General features: G+C 41.2%; 1 protein-coding gene across 2 annotated transcripts in view; it reads right to left on the reverse strand.

Moving 5' to 3' along the window:
* The window catches only part of TRRAP (transformation/transcription domain associated protein), a 382,824-nt gene that overhangs the window by 105,177 nt on the left and 263,666 nt on the right, over positions 1 to 13,981 (reverse strand). For both annotated transcript variants that reach the window (XM_053694540.1, XM_053694539.1), the window contains exon 57: positions 3,326 to 3,517. In XM_053694540.1, coding sequence (XP_053550515.1) covers positions 3,326 to 3,517 — 192 coding nt within the window. The remainder of the gene's footprint in view (positions 1 to 3,325; positions 3,518 to 13,981) is intronic.

Raw genomic sequence — 13,981 nt, forward strand, 5'->3', positions numbered from 1 at the left:
AATGTCAACTCCATGCAATATTCTTAATGGAGACCGGCTGCTTCCTAGAAACACTTGTGCATCACAGGATAAATGAAAGGTACTCCTTATAGCGCAGAGGGGTGGCCTGCTCACTAGAAATACCCTCAAACAATATGAGGTATCTATGCGCTCTATTTGGGGACCACAGCGAATATTCGGTTACATTGTAGCAAGATGGTGACCGTCATTCACAACCCCTTGAAACCGGGAAACAAGTGCTAAACAGTGAACCAGCAGACACAGGACTTTCAAGGAAAGGATTCGACGGCTGAAAGAGCGGATTGTAAACGGATGGTAAAACCCGATGTGGTCTCCAAATATAGCATATACATACCTTAATATTGTTTGAGGATATTTCTAGCGAGTAGGCACCCCTCAGGGACCTTTTTTACTTTGTAAATTGTTTTATCACTGCATATTAAAGCGATAGTTTAGTTAAAAAAAAAAAAAAAACTTTCACGATTCAGATAGAGCAGACATCCTCAGACTTGGCCCTCCAGAGGTTTTGGATAAACATTTCCCATTATGCTCAGCCAGCTGATATGCTGGCTAAGCATCATAGGAAATGTAGTTCCAAAACCTCTGGAGCGCCAAGTTTGAGGATTTCTGAGATAGAGCATGCAATTTAAAGAAACTTTCAAATTTACTCTTATTATCAATTTTTCTTCGTTTTCTTGGAATCTTTATTTGAAAAAGCAAGAATGTAAGCTTAGGAGACGGCCCATTTTGGGTTCAGCGCCTGGGTAGCGCTTGCTGATTGGTGTCTAAATGTAGCCACCAATCAGCAAGTGCTACCCAGGTACTGAACCAAAAATGGGCCGTCTCCTAAGCTTACATTCTTGCTTTTTCAAATAGAGATACCAAGAAAACAAAAAAAAAATGATAATAGGATTAAATTAGAAAGTTGCTTAAAGTGAATGTAAATTTTGATGCTAAAGTGCCTGGTTTTTAAAAATTTGATTAAAACAGGGGCACTTTAATTCATCAAAATTTACATTTCACTCCTGTCTTGACAGCCGCTCCAGCTTCCGCCGGTCGTCGCAAGCCATTTCTGACGTCAGAAATGATGGATCGGTCATCCTCCAATCACGGCTTCCGCCCCAGGGGGAATCGGTGTCTGATTCAATGCCGTGATTGGAGGAAGCCGGATTCCTCATTTTAGACCCAGGAAGAGGCTTTGCGACGGGTGGAGGAAGCTGGAGCTGCTGTCAAGTTTAAAAGGTAAGTATTTTTTTCACAACACGAGTGAAAAGTAAATTTTGATGAATTAAAGATACTGCAATATGAGGAACACCACTGTGTGCTTCATTTTCTTTCAGATACTCTAATTCATTAGAACAAGTCATTTTAAGACAATTGACGCTAGATTTCTGTGCATTTAAACCCCACAGAGAGGTTGGTTAAACAGTTAAAGTACAGCCTGGAACCGCGGAACACTGCTGGTCCTGAGAGGAAACAGCTGATGAACCAATAAGAAGCACTAGCTGCACAACTGATTTGATTGAATTAGTGGCAAGTTCCACTCGTGACCTGTAGTGCTCAGCAGGTCCCGAGCAGCACTTCTACTATGTGTTTAACTACTTTTGGGACAGAAAGAAAGAGATATGAGTTCTAACGAGGAACAATAAAGATTGGAGGTCTACAAAAAATGAAGCACCATGTAATGCACCACTGGACTGAGATGGCTAAGGGAACAAAATAAAAAGAGAATTAGGTTTGTGGGGGTTGGGGTATTTGCATGTTTCCATACCGTGTTTTCAATATGACAGCAATTCTTATTGCAGCATTCAACTTTATATTATCTAAATGTCAATTATTTGTATGGAGCACAGCAAGCAGAAGCTTTGTTAGATAAGTCTAGGAACGCTATAAACAATAAGAATCCAACACAGTGCTGGCTTTTGGTGATTACACCCAATTTCAACAAGGGGAAGCGTTGTGGTTACTGGTACCGTAGTAACCTGGTCTAGTTGTGAAAACCTGGCAGTGACTTAGCTTAATATGCTCCATATAAATATGCATTAATGATTGTGTCATTAATGTGCTTAAAGGGATAGGAAAGTCAATTTTAAACGTGCATGATTCAGATAGAGCAGGTAATTTTAAGACACTTTTAAATTCACTTCTAATTTCAAATGTGCTTCGTTCTCTTAGTTTTCCTTGTTAAAAAATGAATTTGCACATATCACACACTAGTGGGAGCTGCTGCTAATTGGTGCCTGCACACATTTGTCTCTTGTGATTGGTTAAATAGATATTTTCAGCTTCCTGTGAGTAGTGCAATGCAGTCCCTTCAGCAATGGATAACAAGAGAGCGAAGACAATTTGATAATAGAATTAAATTGGAAAGTTGTTTAAAATTGTATGTTCTATCTGAATCAGAATAGAAAATGTGGGTGTTTACTATCCCTTTAAGAAATGAAAAATCTTTGCACATCTCTGTCATGTACTTACAATACGGCAGTAATTCACATACTAGGAGTAAGGCAGCCAGTAAAGTTTACTGGTTAGCATTCTCTCTAGCCACACATTTTATGTTTATTGGCTTCTTATTAAAAACAAAGACAACAACATGTGAATTTACAAACCAGAGATACTTTTGTTGTATTCCATTTCCTTAAAAGAGCAATCAACACCAAAACAAACTAGCTTTTCTGCTGAAAAGAGAGGTGTGCGCAAAGGTTGTTACCCTTAAATAAGGCTTGCTTCCATGGTGTTTGTGTCACTGGCCTTTTTAACCACTTAAAGGGACAGTGTGCTGAAAATTGTTTCTCCCTAAAGGTGTTTTCAATGATTTGCTAATCCAGCAGAAGAGTATAAAATGTAAGAGAAATTGCTCCTTTAGGCATATTTTTGTATATGAAGTAACTGTTTTTGTTCTTTGGCACTACAACCCATTAAAATGGACTGAGCTTACAGGGAAATCAGAACTCCCTATCTTATCACTTTTCATATACGCAGAAACTTCGTTTATTATTACTTATCACTTTTACCCCCCAAAGGCAGCGCAATTTCTTTTGCTGGCTATGTTTACATAGCTTTTCTTTAGCCAAGTATTTACATTTTTAGTATAGGTGGGGAGAACACAGGCAAACGCAGCTATTTAAAATACCAAAATAAAGATAAAGGATCAATGTGTAAACAATTTAATACACTCCAGCATGTAGAATGAATAATTGGGAACAAATTAAAGGGTAGAAAATTGTACAGTACACTGTCTAACATCTAGAGAACAATATACTACAGCCCTCTCTGACAAACGATCTCAGTGCCAGATATAATATAGCTCTTGAAAGAAGCTGACCTGTAATAAGGGAGTGTGAACATGAGACACAATGTAAGGGAGCCTCCTCCATTCACGAATCGCCAGGCTACTTGCCATCTCCACTAAACGTTCAATGAAGTTCAACTGCTGCTCCTCTGGGTGGCAAATTGCTAAATATCCACGATACATGTTAACTTTCCAAGCCATTTCTTTTGGGCAACTGAGCTCCACCTGATAATAAGAAAAACAATACAAATATTTACTGACATATTGCATACTTTATTTTGCTTTTTATCTTTATATCTTTATATAAATACTAAAAGAATCATTAGTGTCTTGAATAAGCTGGTATATGTTTATGTGTGTCCTGAATATAGGATAAAATCAATAACGACCTAGACACATTATTTTTATCAGTGATATAATTCTGTAATAAACGTGGTCATAGGATAACTATTAACTTAAAACCCAGATTACGCATGTGATTCTAACAAATTGTATCATCTTTCAAAAGAAAACCGATAGAGAACTGTCCTAATAAAATATTAACATCCGTTTCCACTGCAGAAAGCTTACCAAAGATTAAAGTAAATAGAAGCTTATCCCTTTTACAAAACCTGTTTCCAGATTTCACAACACTGATAAAGAAACAATTTAATCGGAATATGTTGTATGCATTTATGTTCCAGAAGGACATGGAAAAAAATTACATTATTTATATACACACACACGACTTAGATATTGCAGAAGACAACGTAGAAATGTGACTTTTTCCTATCTTTAACCCTTTCCTGCCAGGGTTAAAGTGTTTACATCGGAACAACTGTGCACAATCGCGAGATTTCAATTATTGGATCGGGTCTGGGGGGCGTCCCCATAACCCTAGGAACGCCCTCCAGACCGCGATCAAATCCAGGAAGCGCAGAAGGCTTCAGGACAGCCGTTGGCTACGACGGCTCTAAAGCCCAGTGTAATTATGACAGAATAGAACGGCATAACGGCGTTAAAAGGTTAAAGGAATAGTCTAGTCAAAATTTCATGACTCAGAAAAAGCAGACAATTTTAAGTAACTTTCTAATTTACTCCCATTATCATTTTTTCTTTGTTCTCTTTATTTGAAAAAGCAAGAATGTAAGATTAGGAGCCGGCCCATTTTTGGTTCAGCACCTGTGTAGTGCTTTCTAACTGGTGTCTAAATGTAGCCACCAATCAGCAAGTGCTACACAGGTGCTGAATCAAAAATGGGCTGGCTCCTAAGCTTACATTAAAATAAAGATACCAAGAGTACGAAGAAACATTTATAATAGGAGTAAATTAGAAAGTAACTGAATCATGAAATATATATTTACACACACAAACACATATACAGTATATTTACAAACACACACACATATATATTTATTTATTTCAAGATATAAAACAGAAGCACACAAAGAACCTCCTCATAGCGTAGTAAGTTTAATGTGTACAAGCAAATAAAACACAATCCGACAACCCCTTGTAAGTGGCTATTCACTCAAATACCCTCCAATTAATATGAGGTAACGGCACAGTCAAATGGCTGCTCCCAGCAGCTGTTGCCAAGGCTGCAATCCTCTCCGTTTTGTTCAGCACTGGATCCCAATCACTCCATTGGTGAGTAAACCACTCCAGGAAGATTGAACATAACTTAAAATGATTTACAGTTCATGCAAAAGTTTAGACTTCAATTCAGCAATAATCACAAACGCTCAGAGGCGTCTAGTAACTTGATAAACGTTACACTGTGACATAAGGTGGGCATGGCCTTGCGTGTTTCACGGTGAATACCGCTTCATATGTACACAAACCACATTATAAGCAAACACTTGGTTTAAAATGCTAAGGGATGAAGCATATCTAAATAGGGGAAACAATTAAAGCTTATATTAAATTAGTTTTAGCTATCATCAGAATATTGCAAAAATGCTTTTATTCCTAGATTTAATCGTTTCAGATGGAATTTCACTTTAATGAAATCATTATGCACAATCTCCTATAAAGCAGACAGTTGAAAGTCATGTGTGACAAGCTGCATTCTTCTGCCTAACCGTGCACAGCAAGTACTAGATGAACTGACACTTATAGGATGATATCTTTACAATCCTTCCGAATTCAAGGAAAATGTGGGGAGAAAACCATTGTAATATTATGTGATCTCACATTCCAATGTAACAACTTCCCCACTTCAGTAAAATACATAAGGCATAAAAAAAATATTTAAAGGGACAGTCTACTTTATTTTTTTATGATTAAAAAAAAAAGATAGATAACGCTATATTAATATACAGTACTTTATAACCTCTAAATTTTTGCCTGTTTCTAAGTCCCTGCAGGCCGCCTCTTATCTCAGTGTATTTTATTAGATTTTTTTTTAAAGAATTTAAGCAATACAAATGTTCAAGTAGACTCTCCCTTAAAAGGACACTCAATCAAAATTAAACTTTCATTATTCAGATAGAGCATGCCATTTTAAACAACTTTCCAATTTACTTCCATTAACTAAATGTGCACAGTCTTTTTATATTTAAACTTTTTGAGTCACCAGCTCCTACTGAGCATGTGCAAGAATAAGTGTGTATGCATTTGTGAATGACTGTCATATGGTACGTGTATGCATTTGTGATTGGCTGATGGCTGTCACATGGTACAGGGGTGTGGAAAAAGACAATTTTTAAAATTGTCAGAAAAAAAATCTACTACTCATTTGAAGTTCAGACTAAGTGCTATTGCATTGTCTTGTTATCTTGCATTTGTTGATTATGCAAATCAACTGTGTTGACTGGTCTTTAAAGAAAAAGAGTACACCCTACATAATTCTCTGTTTTGGTTTCAGCACTGAAACAATTTAGCTACAAAAAAAAAAAAAAAAATCAACTGTGCAACAAATACTGGACATGATTTAGAATGACATCAGTTTACATCTTGCTGTAAGGAGATTGCAGTAAACACACATACCATTTGGCAACTGATAAGAAAGGTACCGCTTAGCCCTCCAATATCCAGCTCAGTTTTAAAGGGATATAAAACCCAGATTTTGTCTTTCGTGATTCAGATAGAGCAAGCAATTTTAAGCAACTTTTGAATTTACTCCTTTTATCATTTTTTCTTCATTCTCTTGGTATCTTTACTTGAAAAGCAGGAATGTAAGCTTATAGGGGCCAGCCCATTTTTGGTTCAGCAACTGGGTAGCGCTTGCTGATTGGTGGCTAAAAGATACCAAGATAATGAAGACAAATTGGTAATAGGAGTAAATAAGAAAGTTGCTTAAAATTGCATGTTCTAATTTGACTGTGCTTTTAAAACCTGCATAACATAGTCAGCTGGACTAACAAAAAAACATAAATAATGCTTACCTGATAATTTCATTTCCATCGTGGGGAGGAGAGTCCACTGCTTCATTCATCACTTGTGGGAAATAAGAACCTGGCCACCAGAAGGAGGCAAAGACACCCCAACCAAAGGCTTAAATACCTCCCCCACTCCCCTCATCCTCCAGTCATTCTTCCAAGGGAACAAGGAACACTAGGAGAAATATCAGAGTATAAATGGTGCCAAAAAATAAATTTAGGTCCGCCCACTGGAGAACGTGCGGGTGCAGTGGACTCTCCCTCCCCACGATGGAAATGAAATGATCAGGTAAGCATAATTTATGTTTTCTATCTAAAGGGGAGGAGAGTCCACTGCTTCATTCATCACTTGTGGGAACAAATACCCAAGCTCTAGAGTACACTGAATGAAGAAAACAGGAGGGTAAAAGAGGCGAACCCTATACTGAGGGCACCACAGTCTGTAGAACCTTTCTCCCAAAAGCTGCTTCCGCTGAAGCAAAAACGTAAATTTGTAAAATTTTGCAAAAATATGTAAGGATCACCAGGTTGCCGCCTTAAAAAAAATGCTCCATAGAAGCCTCATTCTTAAAGGCCCAAGAAGAGGTTAAAGTTCTAGTCAATCCTCTGAGGGGGCTTGTGTCCCGCTGTCTCATAAGCCAAATGGATCATACTCCTCAACCAAAAAGATAGAGAAGTTGCAAAGGCCCTCTGCCCCCTGCACCTTCCAGAATACACAACGAATAAGGACGTCTGTCTGTCTGAACTCCTTCGTGGCTTGAAGATAAAACTTCAATTCTCGAACCACATCCAGATTATGAAGTAACCTCTCCTTCAGAGGGGACGGTTTAGGACACAAGGACGGAAACACGATTTCCTGGTTAATGTTACGACTCGAGACTTCCTAGGGAAGAAATCCCAAACCGGTCCGCAGAACAGCTTTGTCAGCATGAAAAACCAAGTAAGGAGGCTCAAATTGTAAGGCCGCCAACTCAGAGACTCTGCGTGCCGATGCAATAGCCAATAACAACAGGACCTTCCATGAGAGAATTTTAATGTCCAGGGCATGCATAGGCTCAAACGGAGCCCTCTGAAAGACCTTAAGCACCAAGTTTAAACTCCAGGGAGGAGCCGGATTCCTGAAAACCGGTCTAATCTTACCAAGAGCCTGAACAAAGGACTGAATGTCAGGAAGCTCAGCAAGCTTCTTATGCAACAGTACCGATAAAGTCGAGATCTGTCCCCTTAGGGACCTGGCAGCAAGACCCTTATCCAGACCAACCTGGAGAAAGGCCAAAATCCTGGATATCTTGACCTTATGCCATGGGTATCCTCGTTCCTCACAGCAGGACAAGTAGGTCCTCCCCACCTTGTGGTAGATGCATCTAGTGACCGGCTTCCTGGCCTGGACGAGAGTCTCTCCGAAAAACCTCTTTTGGCTAAGACTAGGCGTTCAATCTCCATGCAATCAGCCTCAGAGAATCGAGATTTTGATGTAGAAAAGGACCTTGAACTAGCAGATCCTTGCGACAAGGTAACTTCCATGGCGGATATGACGACATTGACACTAGATCCGCAAACCACGTGTCATGGATACTGGGCTGCAGGGATTGATCCCTTACCCCCATATGACCTCACCCCTGCTGTCGCTCAGCGGTTTTGGGCTCCTCAGAGCAACCGCGATTCCCCAGACCTTCTGTTCCCATTGTTTTGTGTCTTGAATGTCGTCTTGGAAGAGCTGGTCGCTGACCGCAACTTTCCCCTTCGGCCGGCCGGCCGGGCCCCTGGAACTATCCGTCGGCCGCATCATCCAGGATTACCGGTGCCCTTTGACGCAGGTCACTCCAGTTGCCCTTTGTCCCAGAGCTCCACTCTTCTGTGGTTTGCTGCCTCTCAGGGTGGGCCAGAGGTGGGGTGATTGCCTGAAGGGAGCTCCCTATAAAACCCCTATTCTCCCTGGACTTCCAGGTGGACCTTTAAACCAGCATAACTCCGGACCCCAGCCACGGATCACGTCGATTTTCGGACTGTAGATTCTGGGGACCGAGAGCTTTAAAATGACTCACTGGAAGTGCCGCTGCTCCCCTGGGATCATCCAGAAAACCTTCACCCCTGGGTACTGGGAATCTGTAGGACCAAGGCTGCTATGGCCAGCGCCAGCCTGTCTGGAGAGGCGGGAATGGCGGGAAAACTGTGGCATTGTCTCATGTCTGATCAAGATGAGTAGTATGTATAAAAGATGTGTGTTTGTCCCAATAAAGTCAGTTCTTATTTCACCTGAATGCTAGTCTGTCTAGTCATTTAGGTGGACTCCTGCTAGAATCACTTTCCTGGGCTACATAGCAGCTTGTTCCAGGCAGCGGAAGGACCTCTTTGGCAGAGCTACCCAGTCGGGGTAGCCGGGGATCCGTCACACCACGTCCTCCGCAGGCCACGACGGAGCAATCAGAATAGCTGAAGCTTGCTCCTGCTTGATGCAGACCACTACTCGAGGTAGAAAACCCTGACACATTAGCATTCAGGCGAATGATCTGCATGTTAGCATCACAAATGAACGAATGCGCTACCCTTAAGGCTTTGATTCGATCCAAAATCTCCTCAAGGGGGGTCTCCACCTCAACCATTGCTGATAGTGCGTCACACCAATAGGTAGCCGCACCAGCCACCGCAGCGACAGTTGCCGCCGGTTGGAAAAAGAACACTGTCAGTTGGAACATCTTCCGCAACATGGACTCCATCTTTTTATCCATGGGTTCCATAAAAGAGGAGCTATCCTCAAGCGGAATGGTCGTTTTCTTAGCGAGCATGGAGATAGAACTATCGACCTTGGGGACGGTTCCCCACAATTTAAGCTGCACGTCAGGAACAGGGAAAAGCTTCTTAAAAGAAGATGAGGGAGAAAAGGGTGAACCTAGTTTCTCCCATTCATTTTTAATAATGTTCGCCATTTTGAAAGAAACCGGGAAGGCTTGAGGCACTACCCTGTCCTCGTAAACCTCATCCAGTTTAGGGATCGAAGGTTCCTCCGGTAGTTTCGGTTCCGGAACCTCTAGCGTAGCAAGCACTTCCTTCAGCAGGAAACGCAAATGCTCCATCTAAAATTGGCCAATTCCAACTCAGAAGCAACATCCTCCATTAAACGGAATTGTCCTCCTCCGTGGATAATCTGTCTGAGATATCCAGCGGAGTCGAAGACCCCTGAGACGGATAGCCGTGCCTTTCGCTTAGTAGGACGAGGCATCGCATTTGTGGCCACAGAAACCGCCATCTGCAATTGATCGGCGAAGTCTGGAGGCCAAAGGGCACCCTCCCACGAGAGGGATAGTAGTGCCCTGGGGAACTGCTTGTGTAATCGGAGATGATTGTAGGGAACGCACCTCGCGGGACAGAGAACCCTCAGAGGTGGACGGCTCAGTTGTACTAAATACTTTATATTTTTTAGAAGTAGTAATATTGTCATAACATGTGGAACAGAGTTGTAACGGCGGTTCCACCGGAACCTCCTCACAGTATACACAGTTAGTAGTTTTAGATAAAGGAGTATCCTCCAACATATCAGAGTCCTCCATAGTTCGCGCCTTTATTACGGACTTGATTATTGATTAAATGGCACCTTTATATCCCAATGGCCGGGGCACTCACCAACTCCTATGACCTGGACTACAAGAAACAGCTTTTCGTCTCCTCCGAACACAAGTAGAGAAAGAGGAAGTTACTGAGGACACACCCGGTCACATGGAATGCCATGCAGGACCGCCCCTGCACTGAGCGAGAGACGGGCCAAAAAAACCCTGATTCAATATAACTCTAACTGTTCCACAATGACAGAGCCTTATCTCACACAAGTGAAGCAAAAAACACAAACATTATTATGTATATTAAAATCCCCCCTGTTCCATAACCTCCTTCCGAGGGTATTATCATAGATTCTATACAGATAAAAGGAGTCACACTGTGACCCTGTCTTCTTGCGTTATCACATATATATATATATATATATATATATATATATATATATAATGAAACAATCTTACCAGAATCAACACCGTGGAACAGGAACACGGCCCTAAAAGTGTGACAGGTTAGTAGCGTCGCTCCTGACATGGACTTGGAAGAATAAAAGCAGGCAGCGAAACTTATCAACGCTGACTGCTTAAGGAGCTGTTAATATGAGTCGGGATGGTTTCGCAGAAGAACTCCCCCGCATCTCTGGACTCTTTCACCCATGTTCTCACTGAGAGGCTGACAGGACTACTTAAAACTCCAATCCCATTGTGAAGAGTACTACCCTCCATAAGAGACTACTCCGAATCTTCCGACACTTCTCTGTCAACCTCCTGTGACGAAAAGCAAAGAATGACTGTGGGGTGAGGGAAGTGGGGGAAGTATTTAAGCCTTTGGCTGGGGTGTCTTTGCCTCCTCCTGGTGGCCAGGTTCTCATTTTCCACAAGTGATGTATGAAGCAGTGGACTCTCCTCCCCTTTAGAAGGAAAAAAAAAACAGGCATACTTGCAAACTAGTCTCACAAATACGTTTCAAGCCACCCTTAGTCAAAAAATACATGCAACGAAATATGCATTCAGTTAATCAAACAAATGCTTCTATATTTGTTTCATCAACATACAAACGGGAGATATACAAAAGGCATACTAAAGGGAGCGGGAGATAAAGAGGTCATGTATAGAAGTGAGCTTCTTGCAAAAAGAGCGAGAGTTCCATAGTGCACAAGTGAAAGGGGTAGTGGCTTTAGACGCGAGAGGAATATGAGTCTATGGAACAGTACACATGGATGTTCATGGCTAGGAAGTTGTTGGGGACCAGGATTAGGGGAGATGTCACCAGCAGTTAGTATAAGCAAGAGGGAGTAGTAATGAGTTTTGAGATGAGGTGCAGGGGGAAGAGAGAGTGTTTAGGAATAGGTAAAGTTCATGAGTACAAAAGTAAGGTGAGTTTAAGAGAGATGGGCTAATGAACAGCTTTGTTCTCTTGGTAAGTCAAAAGACAATTTAAAAGGTCAATTGAAAGTTAGAGTCTGGTCAGGTCAGGGTGAGATAACAGGCCTGCTGCCTCTGTTATCTCTGGTTGGGGTTGGGGAAGGAGACCGGTTGTCTCTTCCCTCTGCACGGTATACTGCTGCTGGGGAGGGAGGTCGCTGCTCTCCTCTCCCTGTGGAACATGCTGCGGCTGGGGAGAGAGACCAGGTGTCCATACCCTCAAACTCCACAGTTGGCGCTCAAAGGCTTGTGCCGCTTCGTTCTCCGTATCCAATTCCCGGATGATGCAACTACCTCCTGCGCAGGGTCTGGACCATATCGGACTAGTCGCCTCTTTACCTCTGGAACGAAATCCGCGCCCTCATAGCGACGGATCCGGTTGAGGTGCTCTTCACATGGTTCTGACCAGTATCTTGTCAGCTCCATGCTGCTGTAGGTAGGGACGCTGCGCAGTGGCTAGCGTTGCCCTCAATAACTCTCCTACGATACCAGTGCTGTTGGGGTGCTGCTCCTTGCGCTAGGACGCCATCCCACCAAATGTTACGGTTGCCTCCAAGCTGGCTGGAAGTTGGACCGTAGAAAAGGGTGAGAGAGGAGAGGAGAGAGCACTAGAATGCAGTGAATAGGTTGCAGATGAGCAGGGATACTATTCATGTACCAAAAGAGAGTTACAGGAGAGGAGAGAGCACTAGAATGTAAATGTGTTTGAACACTTAGGCTCACATACAATGTTTCAACACATTGTTTACCCAAGCACTTTAACTTTCTTTGGCAGCCAGCGGTTTAAGCTTCTAAATTATAAGCCCTCAATAACTGACAAACAAAACACACACACAAAAAAAAAGGAGGAAAAAAAAAAGAAAAAACTTGTTTGGATGCTGATTTTTGCCTCCGACACTGTAAGCTGAAATATCATTTTAAAAGCCTATTATCTCTGCAGTTCTGTGCCGAGCCCAAACAGTGCAATTTTGTTAAAATAATTACATGTCAACTGCCATTGTTACATAGAGAAAGCCAGCTATTGGGACAAAATCTCAATTTATTAGCATTTTTGTTGTGTAGCCCATTAGTGCATGCCTCATTACAGAAATTTTCTTTCAATATAAGCCGCTGCCTGTAGGCACTGGTGACAGTCACTTCTGTTTAACTTACAAACCATCACAAGGAAGACCTGTCAGACATGATCAGTTCTGCCCATTTCAACTCCAGGCTTAAAATCCATAGGACAATTTATCCAGATTTGCTGTTTAAATATGTAGTGGGGAATTGGAACATGGTATGCAAAATAACATGGGTTCTATTAAAGGGACAGGGAAATCGCCCTTTCAAGTTGGTAAAATAAGTAAAAAGTAAGAGTCTACTCCAGAATTTGTATTGTTTGAAAATAAGATAGATAAACCCTTTATTAACCCTAGTTTTGCGTAACCAACACTGTTATATTAATACACTTTTACCTCTGAGATTACCTTGTATCTAAGGCCCTGTAGACTGCCCCCTTATCTTAGTTCTTTTGAAAGACTTGTGCTGAGTCCGAGGTAACTTCACGGACACACATGAACTAATGCCCTCTAGCTGTGAAAAACTGTTAAAATGCACTGAGATTAGAGGTGGCCTTCAAGGCCTAAGAAATTAGCATATGAGCCTACCTAGGTTTGGCTTTCAACTAAGAATACCAAGAGAACAAAGCAAATTTGATGATAAAAGAAAATTGGAAAGTTGTTAAAATGACATGCCCTATCTGTATCATGAAAGTTTAATTTTGACTAGACTGTACCTTTAAACAAGATTTTACAGAGTAAGGTGATGGCCCTGAAAATGACACAAAGGGAAAAAAACACATTTTTAACCCATCTCACCCACAGCAACAGTTAAAGTTGTAAGATAACTGGTTAATATTTCTCTAATCAGACGTTTAAATGATTCTTAAGCGGCAAGATGTTTCAAGTAGCAGTTTTAGAAACTGGAACTGCCAAGAATTATCATCCAGCCATTATAATCAAGTTTTCGAGATCCTGCCGAGTGAACGCTTTCGTAACTAGGCACACAAATTTAACCAATATGCTGCTTGTTAACATAGCAATTAGTGAAAGTTACAGTGACCAGATACTAAAAATAATATTTTTATTAATATTCCTAACAAAATATTATTGTCATTAATAATATTTTTTTTTATAAACATTTCCCCTAATTTTAATTTCACATCTCAGCATCTTAAATTGCTCAGATATAATGACTCTCCGTCAAACAGAATTTGAATTTCTATGACAATAATACTGCAAATATCTCTTACATTTTCAGGAGATAGCTATATAAGCATTACAGGAAGTCCCCTTGAATTAATCTGCTGCCCATTC

The sequence above is a fragment of the Bombina bombina genome, chromosome 11, assembly GCF_027579735.1.
Source record: "Bombina bombina isolate aBomBom1 chromosome 11, aBomBom1.pri, whole genome shotgun sequence".
In the NCBI taxonomy this organism is placed as follows: domain Eukaryota; kingdom Metazoa; phylum Chordata; class Amphibia; order Anura; family Bombinatoridae; genus Bombina; species Bombina bombina.